The 17662-nt window shown below is 39.1% G+C and overlaps 2 protein-coding genes across 2 annotated transcripts; both read right to left on the bottom strand.

The window, feature by feature from the left end:
- Positions 1–1378: 1378 nt before the first annotated feature.
- Positions 1379–3862, bottom strand: LOC108677603 (methyltransferase N6AMT1-like). The gene has a single exon (XM_018165850.2). It carries the CDS (start codon positions 3370–3372, stop codon positions 2716–2718), a length of 657 nt encoding a protein of 218 aa, XP_018021339.1. The 5' UTR covers positions 3373–3862; the 3' UTR covers positions 1379–2715.
- Positions 3863–3887: 25 nt separating this feature from the next.
- LOC108677604 (SNARE-associated protein Snapin-like) lies at positions 3888–5624 on the bottom strand. Its single transcript, XM_018165851.2, has 3 exons — positions 5024–5624; positions 4622–4787; positions 3888–4197 (listed from the first exon to the last, which is right to left on the bottom strand). The coding sequence occupies exons 1-3, from the start codon at positions 5167–5169 to the stop codon at positions 4063–4065; spliced, it is 447 nt and encodes a 148-aa protein (XP_018021340.1). The 5' UTR covers positions 5170–5624; the 3' UTR covers positions 3888–4062.
- Between the last annotated feature and the right edge of the window lie 12038 nt (positions 5625–17662).

Genomic DNA, 17662 nt, shown 5'->3' with positions numbered 1-17662 from the left:
CGCAAGTTAACTAAATATTTAAAAGCAAATAATAGTCCACAAAAATTCGTATCTTAGTAGAAAACGTTTCGGAGTCCAGCTCAATCGTCAGTTAGTAGAATCTAGAATTCATATAGCAAGTCACAAAGTAATACAATTGAAAGCACAGAACGAAAATAAAAACCTAAATTTACAAATAATAGAGCACAAAAAGAATATCTATTCACAATTTCAAGGAGATAGGAGCTGCTGAATTCTAGATTCTACGAACTGACGATGGAGCTGGACTCCGAAACGTTTTCTACTAAGATACGAATTTTTATGGACTATTCTTAGCTTTTAAATTTTTAACTAAGCTTTTGTAACACGTTTTCACCCAGCACACTAATAAATGCGAGTTTATAACAACGTTCATGTTACCCGACATCGATTAAAGATGACGGGACTGTTCCTGATAGTGCGACAAAAATAATGCAACAGCTAACGATTGCATTAGAAGAGTAATAGATGCCAGTCTAGTAATTATTCTTCATGTTAGTGAGCTGCATTTGGCTCCGTTGTCATTATAATAAAAGTGTGTCACAAACGCATCGATCGTTCATTAAATGACCTTTGATAAAATTAATTGTGTTGCAAGCAAACCTTATAACAACTAAGCGAATCACCCATGACTTGAAACAACTGTGCAATTCTTCACTAATAAGCCCGATTGCTAAGGGAGCCGGGAGGACGCCGGAATACACCTCCAAGTGTGAGCAGCGGCATATAAATATTTATTTATATTGATAAATATTAATATGTAAGTATTATATTTATAACACGCGACCATGGACCAAAGTTCAGGAACAAGAATATTCCGCGACCAGGAAGTTCGGCTAAAGAAATATCAGGTCTAACAGCGCATCGAAAGGCACTGCCATGGCAAGATAAAAAATTCTCGTTGATAAAGTCACAGAGGCTAGCAAAGAAAATTAACTTCAGGAGCAATTCTAAAGTCTTAGCACAAACTTGTATTTTCATTATTGATCTTAGCTGCCTCATGAAGCTATTTTAAAATGTGCTTGCTTTCACAGAGTACAAACAATCATTGAGAATACATCCAAAAAATTTCTCTCGGCAAGATACTGAATCATTCGATCTGTTTCGCTGAATTATTTATTGGTATATTGCTTCATTTCAATGCTTTATAGTGGACATCGATAGAAGATACAATGACGATAAAAATGATGAAGGCAAGAGGACAATTACCACGAGCAATAGTTCCAAACAAGCAACGGGCATTCGTTTACAATGAGTAATTACTTGATAAAAATGATAACAAAATGATGCCAAGAACATCACCGGAAATGCCAGCTGCTCCACACCCCCTGCGGCAGGAAAATTGCAGAAAAAATAATGCTCCGTCATAAGATTGTATTTAGACTTGAGTGAGTCCTACAAATGTATTCTAATAAACAGTAATAATCAAGATGGTAATGATATGCATAGAAAAAATATGGTAATAATATGCATATAAAAAATGACGAATAAGACTGCGCTGATGCTGTTGTCAGCTTAACACTCTTGGATGTCAGGACTACAAGAATAGTAAGATCGATGAAAAGCGAAGTCATGCCAAGTAAAAATGCAGAAACAACAGCGCCAGTATTACACAAATAACTAAACCTAAGTCTAGACAGTAAAATTGAATTCTCGATGACCAATCGTGCGGAGGAAAAAATGTAAGCACTGCTTATGCATGCAATGAAACGTTGTCATGATGACATAGATGACGCACATCGTACGTTTTACAGACAATGACAAAACAATGACAAATTTTCTCCATATTTTCTTCACTTTATAATGAAGTTCAAGTTAATATATTCGCTCTTGATCAGTCGCTAAAATAACCGACCTTGAAGCGGTAATCAATACACTTAGCATGCGGGAGACGTGAGAATTAAACGCGACCAAAGCAACCACTAATTTGATCTATAAACTCTAATACAGAATTTTGGCACAAACTGTTCGTTCTCCCGATATGCAAGACAAGAGTTAGCGATATGCGGATGGCGAAGAAAAGCGGGTTGATTTTACTAAGATTGAGATTGTGCTGATGGCGATCAAGCTGGATTAACCGAAATTCTACATCTAACGCTGAACTTCACATCACGAAACAAGACTGAGAAGGAAGACAGTCGCACAAAAGCAGGTGTCATGGTTTATCAAAGAAGAATAAATTGCTCTGATCCTGTGAAATAATGTAGCTGATAGTGTTTTTTAGGTAGGCTTAGCAGACTCATTCAGTTAAGACAGACTATGGTTGAATTCAATGTAGTGACATATATTCGTGAACCAAGATTAATTTTAGCCATAGTCTCACTAAATTTGGGCACTGAGATCAGTAAGTGGTGGTCAATACCTAATGCAGCTTAGTGCAAGCGAAGCTCTACGTCTACACGGGTTATATTAGGATTATGTACAGAGTTGTAACAATAATAATGGAATGTTGAGATCTGAACTACAAAAAAGATTAATAATATTAAGATGAGGCAAATTATAAACAATAATGCGTAATGCAGTTTAAAATTTGTGATAAAACATTGAGGTTCATTCACGATGAAACATCTCGAAGCAATCACAGATCTCAGTTATACCAAGAAATTTTAGGGATAACTCCAGATGCCAGGATTTTTAGACCTGTTTCGAATTCGTAAAAAGATGTCTCAACCGAAAATGAAAGGATGATCTTAACCATCACAATGCTCGATCAAGCTTAGTGTAAACCCAAATTGCGAGATGCTCAGGCCCAGTTTTTCTCTCTAATATTTTTTTCCCAAAAAGCTCCATTGATCTAAAAATGGCATTAATTTCTTCAGGGTCATTCTCGCGTTCAATCAAAAGATAGAAACGTCCTTGAGGCGTTAGCAGGCGAGGAACCTCAGGCATGAGTCGGTCTAGCACCTGACGTCCTTTGCGACCTCCTGCCCAGGTGTGCTGCAGGTCTCCAGCAGCAACCTCTTCTGGAGGAGTCACCACATATGGCGGGTTGAATATCAGCACATCAACTTTCCCATCAAGTTGGCGACCACAGCCGGACAAGAGGTCTGAACAAAACGTTTCTACGCTGCAAGCGTTCTTCTGTGCCGTGGCAACCGTGGCCATACACGCCTTCATGTTCACATCTGCAGCAATATATGAGCAAGCGGGCCCAAGGGCTGTTGCAAGGCCTGTGATCAGAACCCCAGAACCCGGTCCTACCTCCACGCACAAGGAAGGCTTCATAGCCATTATCAAAGGGAGCTCATTTTCTAATGCATCTAGCATCAAGAAGCTATCCTCAGCCGGCTCGTAAATACTCTCGTAATCTTGTGCTGTCAAATGACTAATGTCTGGTGTCGCAATCTTTGACATCGCCACGACGTTCTATATTACAAATTCTGTAAAGGAGTCGTAGTATTAATTGCAACTCCTCCAACAAAACTCTGATTTTACACCTAAATTTGGCTCAAAATCAACTTAGAATGAAGGACTTTACCCATCAAAATAATTTAGACTCACAAAATTTCGTATCTGCAATCAAGATGAAATCAAATAATAATAAAAAGTACGAGAGAGATCAAATTCAGGTCCAAATATCACATATTAGTGTATGCCTGAAGTTTGCACCAAAATTGGATGCAATTAATTTAATATTGAAGTCAGAGATGCGCATATATATATAAAAATATTGAAGAAGTTTAGATAATTTGAATGACAACCTTTACTGAGAGAATTCTAGATCACATCATAAATAGTATTGATTTTATCAGAGCATCAAAATGAGAATTCAAACAAACTTATCTGAATGATCAATCACAACTTAAATAAAATATGTAGAAATTCAAAACATTTTTAATAAACAGTCTTCAGATATTTTATGAATAAACTCTAAGAACATATTACTATTTATTCATTAAATTATTTTCGTTTTAAATGCTTACAAACACTGCCACAACTTGCAAACAATAGCACATAGATACAAAGTGACTAGGATTTGTTCAAGTCAATAACAGAAGTAATGGCTTCGTGAGCTGCCAGAGTGATCATGGTGGTGTGTGAAGATCAAGTCAGTGCAGAATTTCTTGCATCAGCTGATGCCAGGAAGGAATTAGAAGGACTTGACACAGTTGGGTCTAGGAGAGCTCTACGCCGACTTGTCTCCTTGGTGACTTGAACATGAAGTTTATTTAGACGTTCCTGAAAAATTCATTACTGATTATAAAAAAATTTATTTTTTGCCTCAGGCATAATGCAAGTTATAGAATTAGCAACCTCAAAGAAGTATAAATATATTACCTAGTACCTACTTTTCTTAGGGAGACAATGCCACTGATCTAACCATTACCAACAACATGTATACCTATATTAGATCTTGTAACAATGAAAGATAACAAGCAGGTTTCAATTATAGAACAATTACGTACCACATGTACCATCATAATTCATTGAAGAACATCAAGATGTAACATATACCTACCATCACTAAGTAGCTACATGCAATTCAAAACATCATCCAACAGTTGGGTAATCAAAATCTTTTTCATGTCAGTTAAAGATAAATTATTCTAGGTACATTACAAAAGTATGATTTCATAAGGTTTAAACTGAAATAATTCCTTACTTGGGTTGTTTGTAAGATATTGTTGACAACAACAACTCTTCTCTTGGCATTCTGTAGCTTCTTTATGTATAGATCAAGCTGAAGCGGACACTGCGTTTGATGCTGCACTGCAGTCAGCTGCTGCTGTAGTCCCTCCAACTGCAGCTGTAAATCACTTTGACTTGTTCTGAAATCCATACTTTGATTAGTACGGTATCATTATCAAACACTTCTTCCATGTTAAAGCTCATTATCCTTGGAACACCAAAAGTTTTATTACAGAATAAATTAGCAACAGACAATGTAGTAGTATGGATCATCTTGACTAATTTAATAGCTACATATAGCAAAAATCTACGAAAATGAAGACATTGATACAAAATTTCTAAACTATGACAGCTGCAACCATAAACATACACAAACCTGGTTTGACGAACCCGATCATCAAGCTGATCAAGACAGGGCTTCAACATACCCATGATCCCATCAACCAAAACATCTCTTGTAGGAGGAACTAAGTCATCAGTTTGCTCACCAATTGATGTAGCAGTGCTCTCACTTTGTGCCATTAGATTTTCCAAGACACAACAAGATCAGGAACACGTTAAATTCTTTTGAACTGATATTAATTCTCTCAAGCAATAAGACTGCTGTAACAGGAAAGTAGAGTTAGGATCAGAAACCATTACATGTATCAAATAAAATTTACACTTGTATTGGGTTACTTGATAGACAGCAGGAATTACAAATTATACTTTGGGTTAAATTAAGAAGAGTAGCCAAAGGAATATACCACATGACCTTATGACCTTATGATGAGTACGGGACTTCCAAATCCCCGGTCACGCAGATGCGCTGGCGGCCTTTGTCATCCTCCATCTCCGAGTCTTTGCTAGGCAGATCACCCTGTCCTTGGGTCCCGGATGTAAAGTTGGACGTGTTCTGTATATTTGCCCTCCTTTGGGCCAGCTGGTGCAAGATTCAGTTGCTTGTCACTTGTTGGGGGTAGTTTCCCATTACTGGACAATCCAGGATCTTTCTCAACCAATTGTCTCTTGAATGTTGCAAGGGTGAACTCCCCTCCTTCCAGCGCTTTTGGCAGGACATTAAAGAGCCTCGGTCCTACAATGAACAGCAATCCCTCACCACGAGTCTGTACTCTGGCCGCTGTTCAGTTATTAAATGGGGGAACCTTGCACGGTCTACCCCTCCTATCGTTGTAACGTGTCACTGTTTTGGAGGTCTCACTCTCAATGTTGGGAGCCAGTCCAGTGATCATCTTCCAAGTGTACAGTATGATATACCTTTCTTTTCTCCTCTCCAGTGAGTACAGTCCCAGGTGTTTCTGCCTTTCCCAGTAGTTCAGGTTCAGCTCCCTCATGCCTCTGATCCTGTGCATGAAGGTCCGCTGCACTGCCTCTAATTTCCGCACCGCACCTGCCTTGAATGGCAACCAAAGTTGGCAGCAATACTCAAGACAAGGGCTCTGAAGAGTGTAATCATTGGTGCTGCTTCTCTCGTTCGAAATATCTGCCATATCCACTCCATCCATTGCTGGCTGTGCAAGACTATTTCCTTGATATGGGCATCAAACGTGGCATCAGTACTCATCAACACTCCGAGATCTCGAACTAGTTGCTTCTCAATTTCTGTGCCATCTGATGCCAAGTAGCAATGCAGCATCCCGATCTCTGTGCAGACTCTGTATCTCATTACTTCGAACTTGGTGCTGTTGAACTGCATATTGTTCACTAGGCCCAATCATATATTGACAATAGGTCATCCTGTAACCTCTCGCAGTCTAGTTGATCTGTGATCTTCATCAGCACTCTTGTATCGTCCACAAATGACGATGTAGATGCGTGGGTGAGTTCCAAAGTCAATATCAGCAATGTGGACAAGGAAAAGGATCGGTCCAAGCACTGAGCCCTGCGGTACTCTGCTTTTCACCTTCGCTTCTCTGGATTTTGAGTTACCAATTGCGACAGCTTGTACCCTATCTGTAAGGAAGTTGTGGATCCACCTCAACAGGCTTTCTCCTGCCCCCAACAGCCTCAGCTTTCTAAAGAGCACCCCATGGTCAACTTTGTCAAAAGCTTTAGCAAAGTCTAGGTATACCACGTCCACACCAGCTCCCTCCTCCAGCTAGGCCACAAGACGGTGATGGTGCTGCAATAACTGTGACAAACAGGAACTTTTACGCCAGAAACCATGTTGTCCATTATTATACAAGGCAGCCTCTTCCATATACCAGACAAGCCTCCTGACCACTACCTACTCTTACCAGGGAAGAACCCCTCAATGTTAGCCAGCAAAATTACAGACCCATCCCTTATTGGTGCGCTTACCTGCATCTCTACCACTCTGCCAGGCGCCCCTGGCCCAACAGCTCCTGCATCTGGAGTTGAATTATTTCCAGCTGCTGCCTCATTTCTAAAAAAACACCATAGGTAAACTCTGACCAATAACAGTTCTTTGAGAGGAAGTATTGCAGGTAGCTGACAAATATTGTGAGTCAAGGTTGCTGACAAATATTGTGAGTCAAGGTAGCTCACAAATATACCAGTCAAGATCAAGTGTACTGCCCAATAAGCCATAGAAGTTCGACGATACACTCAATCTGTCTGTCTGGAACAATTGCTATGGAGAGTGAACACAACTCTTTGCACATGGGACTGAAGCCTACAACACACACAGCAGCTAGTAGTAGTCAAGCCTGAGACTGTCCTCTTACTCCTTAGATACCAATGATGTAACCCATTGTGGGTTTGGGTTTAGTTTGGGGCCATTCTGATGGAGGGTGTTAAAATCAAGGATGACAAACAGGGTGAGAATGCATAACTTGCAAGTAAGTATCTCTTAAGTCTTCAAGTTCTCCATTCACACGCACTTCTAATGAACTACTGCAAAATTTTTATCATCAGTAAAAGACCGCTCAAGCCTATAAATCTGACAAATTAGATACCGTAAAATGGAGTAACCTTGACCACTTTTTTTTCAAAATGATGCCATTCTTTTACCGTAAAATGGGGTAACTTAGACCACTTTTTTTCTTATAAATGATGCCATTTTCTTACTAGCTAAATTAAACTTGAATTTAAACATGCAAAATACAGGTCTATACTCTAGCTTCACTTACCATAAATTGCTGGCTCCTGCCTCTCATAGTCTTTATGTAATTTCAAAAAAAGTGATGGTTAGTTTTGATGTAATTTAAAAAAAAGTGATGGTCTTTGTTACCCCAGCTCTTGGGGTTTCTTTGACCGGGTGGTAAAATCAATTTTATTTTTTAGTAAAATAACTCCAAATAACTCCAGGTTGTGGTGCATTGTAGTAGAACTCTTCTAGTTACATATACAAAAGACAGACTTTAGGAAAGTGTCATAGTTTGCAAATGGGGGGCGCCGCCCCCAAATGGGCAAAATGTGATCACCTAATGGCAGCCATGACGGGGTAACATAGACCGGTTTGGAAATTAAGTTAAAATTACCATATATAGGACTCTGTAGAGTCTGAAACATGAAGAAAAAAAACATTAATAGGTATATCAAACATAAAATATGTTATATAGGTAGCTATGGTAATTTTAACTCAATTTCCAAGCCGGTCAATGTTACCCCGTCATGGCTGCCATTAGGTGGTCAAAGTTACCCCATTGGGGGGCAGCACCCCCCATTTGAAAACTATAACACTTTTCTAAAATTTGTCTTTTGCATACACGGTATGTAACTAGAAGGGTTCTACTACAATGCATCAAAACCTGGAGTTATTTTACCAAAAAATAAAAAAATTGGAGGGGGTACTCCAACAGGCTTAAAATAATAGCTCTTTTTTGTGGGTCATTTTTAATTTTTTAACCTATTAGATATGCAAACTTTTTAAATCTTTCTATTGTGTTACGTAGCCTCAGTATTAGGCCTTTGATGGCCATTGACAAAATTTTTCTAAGTCAAATCGTTTTTGAGTTTTGGGGGTTTTTGTTAAAAAAACGAAAAGTGGTCAAAGTTACCCAGCCGGTCAAAGTAACCCCATTTTACGGTAATTGTTTTGTTTCTAGTTTTAAATTCACATATTTTAAGATTGAAATTAAATATTTAAATTAGAATACTTGTATTAGGGTGGAAAATATTTCTAATTGCCTAAAAGGTCAATACAATCTCAACCTCTCAATATATAGGGTGGAGCAGAACTGGTTGAGCAGTTTTGAGGTAAAATAAAAGAGTAATGTAGGGACATAAAGAAGAATGTTTATTTTCCTAGAGGTTAGCATAACATACCATTTAGAATACTTATGTTTTGAAAACAATATCTGGAAGATGGGGGCCGTTAGCTGCAATACACTGTTGGAGTCGTTCTCAGAGGAGGGAGTAACCATGGCAGTGAATTCCAAATGCCATGCTTCAATGTTGCAAAATTTCTTGCAGCCCAGGATGGAAAACATTGTTGAAAATGAAGCATTGAGAGACGTGTGGTTCCAGCAGGATGGGGCTACAGCTCACACAGCCCGAATGTCACTCAATGTTTTGAAAAGCATGTTCCCAGACTCTGAGGGGTGATTTACAGTGGCTAGCGGGGTCAACCCTACCACAGCTAAAGGAACATATTATTGCAGCAGAGGTTATGGCCATACCTCACCATATGTGTGAACATGCTGTAGGAAACTTCCGAGAACAACTCCAACAGTGTGATGCAGCTAACAAACCCCATCTTCCTGATATTGTTTTCAAAACATAAGTATTTTGAATGGTATGTTATGCTAATCATGAGGAATATAAACTTTCTTCTTTATGTATCTCCATTACTCTTTTATTTTGCCTCAAAACTGTTCAATCAGTTCTGTCCCACCCTGTATAAGCTAGCTAACACATTTAAATTGTATATTGTAATCAATATATAACAAATGGTCAAATAGTTAGACTACTTATAGCCTTATAAGAATTTGCTAAGCTGCTAGCTATGTACAATGTATTGCACTCTTGACACCTCTGTACCAAAAACATTCCATTTATTGGAACCTAATACACACTAAAGGCAACCAGTTACATACCAATTTGTCATTCATAGTACATTTATACTAAACCATGAATAACAATACCTCAATATAAATTAAAGACTGCCACTCAATATTTTTAAATATATGAAAAAATCAAAAAAATCAAAATAATAAAAAAAATCATGATTTAAAAAAAAAAATCAAGTGATTTAATCACATGATTTAATCATTTTGATTTAATCATTGCCAACCCTGATGGTAATTTCAACTTAATTTCCAAACCGGTCAATGTTACCCCATCATGGCTGCCATTAGATGGTTACATTTCTCCCCTTTGGGGGCGGCGCCCCCCATTTGCAAACTATGACACTTTCCTAAAATTTGTCTCTTGCATATGTAACTAGAAAAGTTCTACTACAATGCACCACCACCTGGAGTTATTTTACCAAAAAATAAAATTTATTTTGCCACCCGGTCAAAGAAACCCTAAGAGCTGGGGTAACAAAGACCATCACTTTTTTTCAAGTTACATCAAAACTATGAGAGGCAGGAGCCAGCAATTTATGGTGAGTGAAGTTAGAGTATAGACCTGTATTTTGCATGTTTCAATTCAAGTTTAACTTATCTAGTAAAAAAATGGCATCATTTTGAAAAGAAAAAGTGGTCAAAGTTACCCCCATTTTACCCGTAAAATGGGGTTACTTTGACCGGTGGGATAACTTTGACCAATTTTCGTTTTTTTAACAAAAACCCCCAAAACTCAAAAACTATTCGACATAGAAAAATTTTGTCAATGGTCATCAAAAGCCTAATACTGAGGCTACACAACACAATAGAAAGATTTAAAAAGTTTGCATATCTAATAGGTTAAAAAATTAAAAATGTGACCCACAAAAAAAAAACTATTATTTAAAGCCTGTCGGAGTACCCCCTCCAATTTTTATATTTTTTGGTAAAATAACTCCAGGTTTTGATGCATTGTAGTAGAACTCTTCTAGTTACATATGCAAAAGACAAATTTTAGGAAAGTGTCATAGTTTGCAAATGGGGGGCACCACCCCCCAATGGGTAACTTTGACCACCTAATGGCAGCCGTGACGGGGTAACATTGACCGGCTTGGAAATTAAGTTAAAATTACCATAGGTACCTATATAACATATTTTATGTTTGATGCACCTATTAATGTTTTTTTCTTTATGTTTCAGACTCTACAGAGTCTTATATATGGTAATCAGGGTTGGCGATTTTTTTTGATTTTTTTAAAAAAATAAAAAATCAATGATTTTTTGTTGATTTTTTCATGATTTTTTTTATTTATTTGATTTTTTTTATTTTTTCAGCTTTTTTGTCTTTTTGAGGTCTTATTTTCTATGTTGCAACTAGCCTACTAACAATAACAGTATATGGATCATAATGGATGGCTAAAAAGGGCACTTATTGCCTTCAATAATGGCCAACAGGCCAAGGTGGTGTTTACCACTTAGGGATTTTTGGGTAAAGAATTATTGATACGTCTTTTCATTAGCTTTGTAAAGTTTGTTGTATGGAGCAAGGTAATGTCTAAATATTGACCATTTAACTGGCTTCAATATACAAAAACACTTCAGGAATGCAGATCTCCTAAATATTGAAGAGTCACATAACAGATAGGTAGCTGATAGCACAGTGCACAGCACTATCAATAGATCTACTAGTTTTATGTCCAATAAATCTACCAGACTCTATCCTCTATACACACCAAATAGTAGTGACTGCACTGTTCCCATTTAATTCAGACCAATAAACCAATACTAAACATAAACTGAACAATAACCAAACAAACCTCATACGACTTGAAACGAGACTTAAGTTATGAGATAAGCTAACACTGTTTGAAATAAACATGTGCACAATTCAAATATTTTATATCCATTCTCTGCATTTAATTATTTTATATATAGTCTTGTAATTTTACCTATACTGCTATTGTTAGTAGGCTAATTGCAACATAAAAAATAACACTTCAAAAAGACAAAAAAGCTGAAAAAAATCAAACAATCAAATAAATTTAAAAAATCATGAAAAATGAAAAAAATTATTGATTTTTTATTTTTTTTTATTTAAAAAAAAATAAAAAAATCACTAACCCTGATTCATACATTACTGTATTATTGATGTGATATTACCATATCCATTAACATGCCATGGAGCATTTACATTTTACAACGACCTTGTCCACTGCAAACTTCACTTCAGCAGCCATATATAGCATTTCTTCTGTATCTGTAAGCTTACAGGAAGGCTTGTAATTTCACACCATTGTAGTTGGGTCAAGTAAATTCACTATAGCAAAAAAAGATCATAAAAGAACATAGCTGAAACAGAGAGGAATATTTTAGTGACAACCATCATATTTGTCAAGAAATAAATCATAGTTTAGGTTAATTACTTTTCATTCTATGTTTCCCTATGCACAATTTTGTGGTGACTGATGATGCATTGACTTTTTGTCAAGTGAAAATTTTTTGCTGATTGAGGTAAATGTAATCAAAATTTGTTGTTGTTGATTGATATTTTTTGTTAACTGGAGCCTTTGCTATAATTGAGGTTCTACTGTAAATGCATTTTTAGGGGTGTCCCATATTATCCTTTGGAGGGGGTCTCTTCTTACCATAGGGGGTGTCCCTAATTATACCATCTTGCAGCCAAATTGCATGTTAGAGTTTGTGTTGGAATAAAGCATATGAAGGTGAGCTACCCAACATCGTTCAGGAAAGAAATACTTTTACGTGCAATGTCCAACTTTGTGTGCATAACATTAAGTTGCAAGAAATCCATTTTAATTTGAAAGTTCTTAAGCAAATGCACCTACGATAACAGAACACAGGGGAATATAAAATGTGTGGTATCTGTGAGACCAGGCTTTAAGAAAATAATGCAAATACAAATTTCATAATTCCTAAATCCACTGCACCAGCCTCCTCCACTGCACCAATCCCTTCCACTGCACCGGCCCCCTTCACTGCACCAGCCCCCTCCACTGCACCAGCCTCCTCCACTGCACCAGCCTCCTCCACTGCGCCAGCCTCCTCCACTGCACCAGCCCCCTCCACTGCACCAGCCTCCTCCACTGCACCAGCCTCCTCCACTGCACACATCTAGATGTGTATAAGAGACAGCCTCCTCCACTGCACCAGCCCCCTCCACTGCACCAGCCTCCTCCACTGCACCAGCCTCCTCCGCTGCACCAGCCATAAAATCTGCACATAAAATTGCGGAAGCAAATGGAGGAAGCCAACAGAAGAGGAGGCAACAATGATTCACCCCCACAAAGAAGGGCTTCTGCTGGACGCCAGCCCACTCCCTCACCCTCACAGTCCATACCATCACAGGGAATACAGGGCAGTGATAGGGTTGCAGGAAACACTGGTAGAAGGAGTGCTGAGGAGGGTAGTTCTTGGAGAAGGAGGGATGACCTATCTACTCCAGGGAGTGGCCCAAGCATACGAGAAAGGGACGCACGCGGGGAGCCAGAGATTACCTTTGGTGCTTTTTTAGAAATGAGGCATCAGTTGGAAATGATTCAACTCCAGATGCAGGAGCTGTTGGGCCAGGGGCGCCAGGCAGAGTGGTGGAGACGCACTTAAGCGCACCAATAAGGGAAGAGTCTGGCATTCTGCTGGCCAACATTGAGGGGCTCTTCCCACTGACAGCGCGTCACAAGATTGACGTGCTGCATGAGATGGCCGACGAGGGTGGGATCTTTATAATTGCACTAACAGAGTTGCATCTAAGAAAAGATATCCTCAATGCAGAAATTACAATGGAAGGATTCCAACACTAGTGCGTGGACCGGAAAGAAGGGAGAAGGAAGGGTGGATTAATTGTCTACCTTAGGAACTCCCTCGCAAGAAGCACTGTAGAATTGAGATCAAAATCTGGAAACTCTGACGGCTATGTTGAATACGTGCTACTTCACGTAAAAAAATATGACCTGTGCGTAGCCATAGTCTATAGACCGCCTGCTTGTCCGCCAGAAAAATTTGATGAAAAAAAAAAGATGATTCATTTCTAAACTCTAATTGTATCCGCCAGAAAAATTTGATGAAAAAAAAAGATGATTCATTTCTAAACTCTAATTGTATTCATGATCATTTTCCTATGACATGCCACATCAAGCGTACAGGCTGCAGTGCAGCCACGATAACGACAAGCATCTGGTGAGTAGGCCGCAGTACAGCCATGATAACGACAATCATCTGGTGAGTAGGCCGCGGTACAGCCATGATAACGACAAGCATCTGGTGAGTAGGCCGCGGTACAGCCATGATAACGAGAAGCATCTGCTGAGTAGGCCACGGTACAGCCACAATAATGACAAGCATCTGGTGAGTAGGCCGCGGTGCAGCCACAATAATGACAAGCATCTGGTGAGTAGGCCGCGGTGCAGCCACGATAAGGACAAGCATCTGGTGAGTAGGCCGCGGTACAGCCATGATAACGAAAAGCATCTGGTGAGTAGGCCCCGGTACAGCCAAGATAACGACAAGCATCTGGTGAGTGGCCGCGGTACAGCCACGATAACAAGCATCTGGTAAGTAGGCCACGGTACAGCCACGATAACAAGCATCTGTTAAGTAGGCCGCGGTACAGCCACGATAACAAGTATCTGGTAAGTAGGCTGCAGTACAGCCACGATAACGACAAGCATCTGGTGAGTAGGCCACGGGACGGCGGGAGAGCCACGACAATGACAAGCATCTGGTGAGTGGTGAGTATAGGCCGTGGTGCAGCCACAATAACGACATACATCTGGAGAGTCACGAGAAAGGCTCGACATTCTGTGCACGGCTGTCGTACTTCAATGATAACGGATCAATATGGCCTGAGTAAAATTCTTAAGCGCAGCAGTTTATCCAGGACTTTATGGGGAGTCAATTAGCATAAGTCCAATTTTAAGAGGCATTTTCCAGTAGACCTTATGAGCTCGGTCCATATTGCATATGTACGGCTTCAATTCAAAGGCGCTAACTTGTTAAGTGAGCCATATGCCTATGGCCAAGCTTAATTGTAAGAACTAAGAAGATGTAGGCCTATCTTGATATAAAAATATGGCAACATCCAACATGCAAGATGGTACATGCAGAATTGATTAGTTTTAATGATTAAATTGCTTGATTCCGTTGAAATGTAGATAATAAAGTTATTCAGTTAAACACATCATATCCACTGTCCACAGTGCAATGAAAAAAAATTTCATCATGCTGGCTAGTGGCTGCTAAGCCTATATACATATATACGTGATTACGTGTAGATAATTAGATTCAAACGACCAGACTTGGTTATAAAGAACTAAATGTTAAAGCCTGGAGCGGCTGGAGGTACCGAGGTAGGTATGCAAATCTAAAATATACTGACTTTTATTAATCTTTGTTGTCGTTTTAACGCAGAGGCAGGAAAAGTTGTCCATATCGACTCCTGGGGAGTGGCCCGAGTGGGGAATGTGGGCACTGGGCACGGGCAGGTCAAAAGATGTCGATAAAATTACATATCCGGATTAGGAAAAGCTATTAAAATTCTCTCTAGCCTAAGACTCTAGGCAGACTAGGTATAGGCAATAATTAGCCGTATAGGTACACTTCTGTTTCTTTATTTTTTATTTATACCAGTGAAAATTTCATTGCTTCTATCAATATATATTGTCAAATGTCAATCGATGCAATTTGTTGTTGTGTCCAATTTAAGAGCTTTTATAAAGAGCTCAAGCCTGTGAAGCCTCAAGTACTTGTTTGTCTAACTCTATATAGGCTAGAAGGCTTTCAGTGTATCATCACATCATTATCCATTCAACTTGTATTTTAGTTGTATATTTATTCCTTCAATTGACACAGTATCCGAGTGAAAATGGAATGACCAACAGAACGCCGTCTGAAACGGTATACGAAACGTTTTATTCTTCTCAGAATAGGGTAAACGCGGTATATTCCGACACTTTAAGGACGCATCGAGAAATGAAAAGCTATAAAAAAGAACCGTATGCGTTAAGTTCTGTTGCCTTCACATGACTCTCAAAACACTTCACTACGCGTCAGCAACTATTTGACACATTTTTCGATGATCTCACCACGTGGCATGCATTGTCTCTCTTTGGATCTCAATATTTTCCCGCTAGATGGCCAAGACCTAGTGTTTTTGCAGTATTTCGACACGCAAATGTATGACGTCACCATCTCAACCATCAATGAACGCATGGAACTAAAACAAAGCTTAATATAAAGGAAAAGCTAGAGAAGTGACGGAATTACCTACGATGTCGGAATATACCGCGTTTACCCTAACTGGAATTTACTTGCATATCTTCCATTTTATTTTATTTTCCATGAAGTGAGGGTTCGAAACTAGCAGTTAGTAGGTAGTAAGAATTATTTTCGAAATCGGCAAGGTGGCCAATCTGCGACCGACCAACATGGCCTAATCAGGCCATAGTGGCAAACTAGTGATTTTTTAGAATCAGTTCATTTTTAATTTTCTCATTTACCCAAGATTTAAGCCAATATCTTATGTTTGATGATGCTGGTATCCATGATACTTTTCTGGTCTACTTATAGGACTTGAAATTGAACTTGAAGGAGAGTCTAAAAAACTCTCTGCTTTGCCACTATGAATCAGGCTAATGGCTAATTAAAGCTGACACCTTTATGTTATACCACATCCCTATTATATAATATTGTATTGTTATATATTATATTATTATGATATATTATTAATATATATTCTCTTGTAACTGACGTCAGAGCTGTTTTTAACACGGTGGTTCCGATTGCTTCATATTGTACTAGGTATTACTACTATATCAGTTCATATCTTGTATTAATAGTAATACGTGGGCCGTGGGGCAACCCATGGTTGAACTATATATATCTACTAGTACTAGTTCAAGTGTTCAACCATGGGCAAGGTGTAGTTGTACTGCTCATCGATTTCATGACTCGTGGAGACACAATCAATGCCAATGCATATTGTGTAACATTAAAAAAAAATTACGGCGGGCAATTCAAAATCGACGGCGAGGTCTGTTGTTGTCTACTGGCCGCTGGCGTCATTCTCCTGCACGATAATCATAATGCCAGGCCGCATACGGCTCGGAATCGGATAACACAACTCACAACAACTTCTCCAAAAATTAAAGAGGGAAATTTTCGACCATCCACCCTACAGTCCGGACCAGGCTCCTTTAGATTTTCATCTGTTTACGAAACTCAAGGACTTCGTGGCAGGGACAGTATCAAAATGACGAAGAACTGAAAGAGCACGTTACACGTGACTGCGTCTCTCAATACACTGGCGGCGGAGGAATATGACTTGGTATACAAAAACTCGTGACACGATACGACAAATGCTTAAATTTGTCCGGAGATTATGTAGAGAAGTAGTGTAATACATGTTCTTTTCAGTAAACATGTCTACATTTGGTAATATTTACTTCCTTTTGTTCAATTCCCAAACGGGTATTACATTTTTTTCGGACAAATTTCGCGATTTAGTTTTTTTTTCAATTGCGTTGGCCGGCTAAAATTTATGCCAGGGGTACTTCCTGGTTAAATTTCAGAAACAGCAAAAAGGAAATAAAATTTTCACACCGGCACCTACAAATATACTAGTATATACCGAGTTTTAGGCCTTTTTTGTTCGCGGACGTGGCCGTTTTTAGGCCATCTGGCAACCCTGAAATATGTATCACTACGTCCTGGAGAAATACACTTTGTGTTACGCAGATGTACCACTTCGGCGTCAACGTGTTAAAGCATTTTTCATTTTTCCGCTTCAATTAAAGTTCAGTGTTACAATTAACCTCGTTTGCATGGTTCAACTAGCATAAGGTTGACCCATCAGAAGCCCGTTTTTGCGGATGTAGCTCGTTGTTCGCCTGTGACGTCACTGATCTCAGTGCCGTCACGCGCATTGACCATTCACCGAAGTGTGATTCACACAGGCACTGCTGTGTGCAACACTGGCAGTGCTGTGTTCAACACTGGCAGTGCTGTGTGCAACACTGGCAGTGCTGTGTGCAACACTGGCAGTGCTGTGT

Source organism: Hyalella azteca, unplaced genomic scaffold, assembly GCF_000764305.2.
Source record: "Hyalella azteca isolate HAZT.00-mixed unplaced genomic scaffold, Hazt_2.0.2 contig14037, whole genome shotgun sequence".
Lineage (NCBI taxonomy): Eukaryota > Metazoa > Arthropoda > Malacostraca > Amphipoda > Hyalellidae > Hyalella > Hyalella azteca.
The sequence above is the reverse complement of the archived record's forward strand: the minus strand, read 5'-3'. Positions and strand labels throughout refer to the sequence as shown.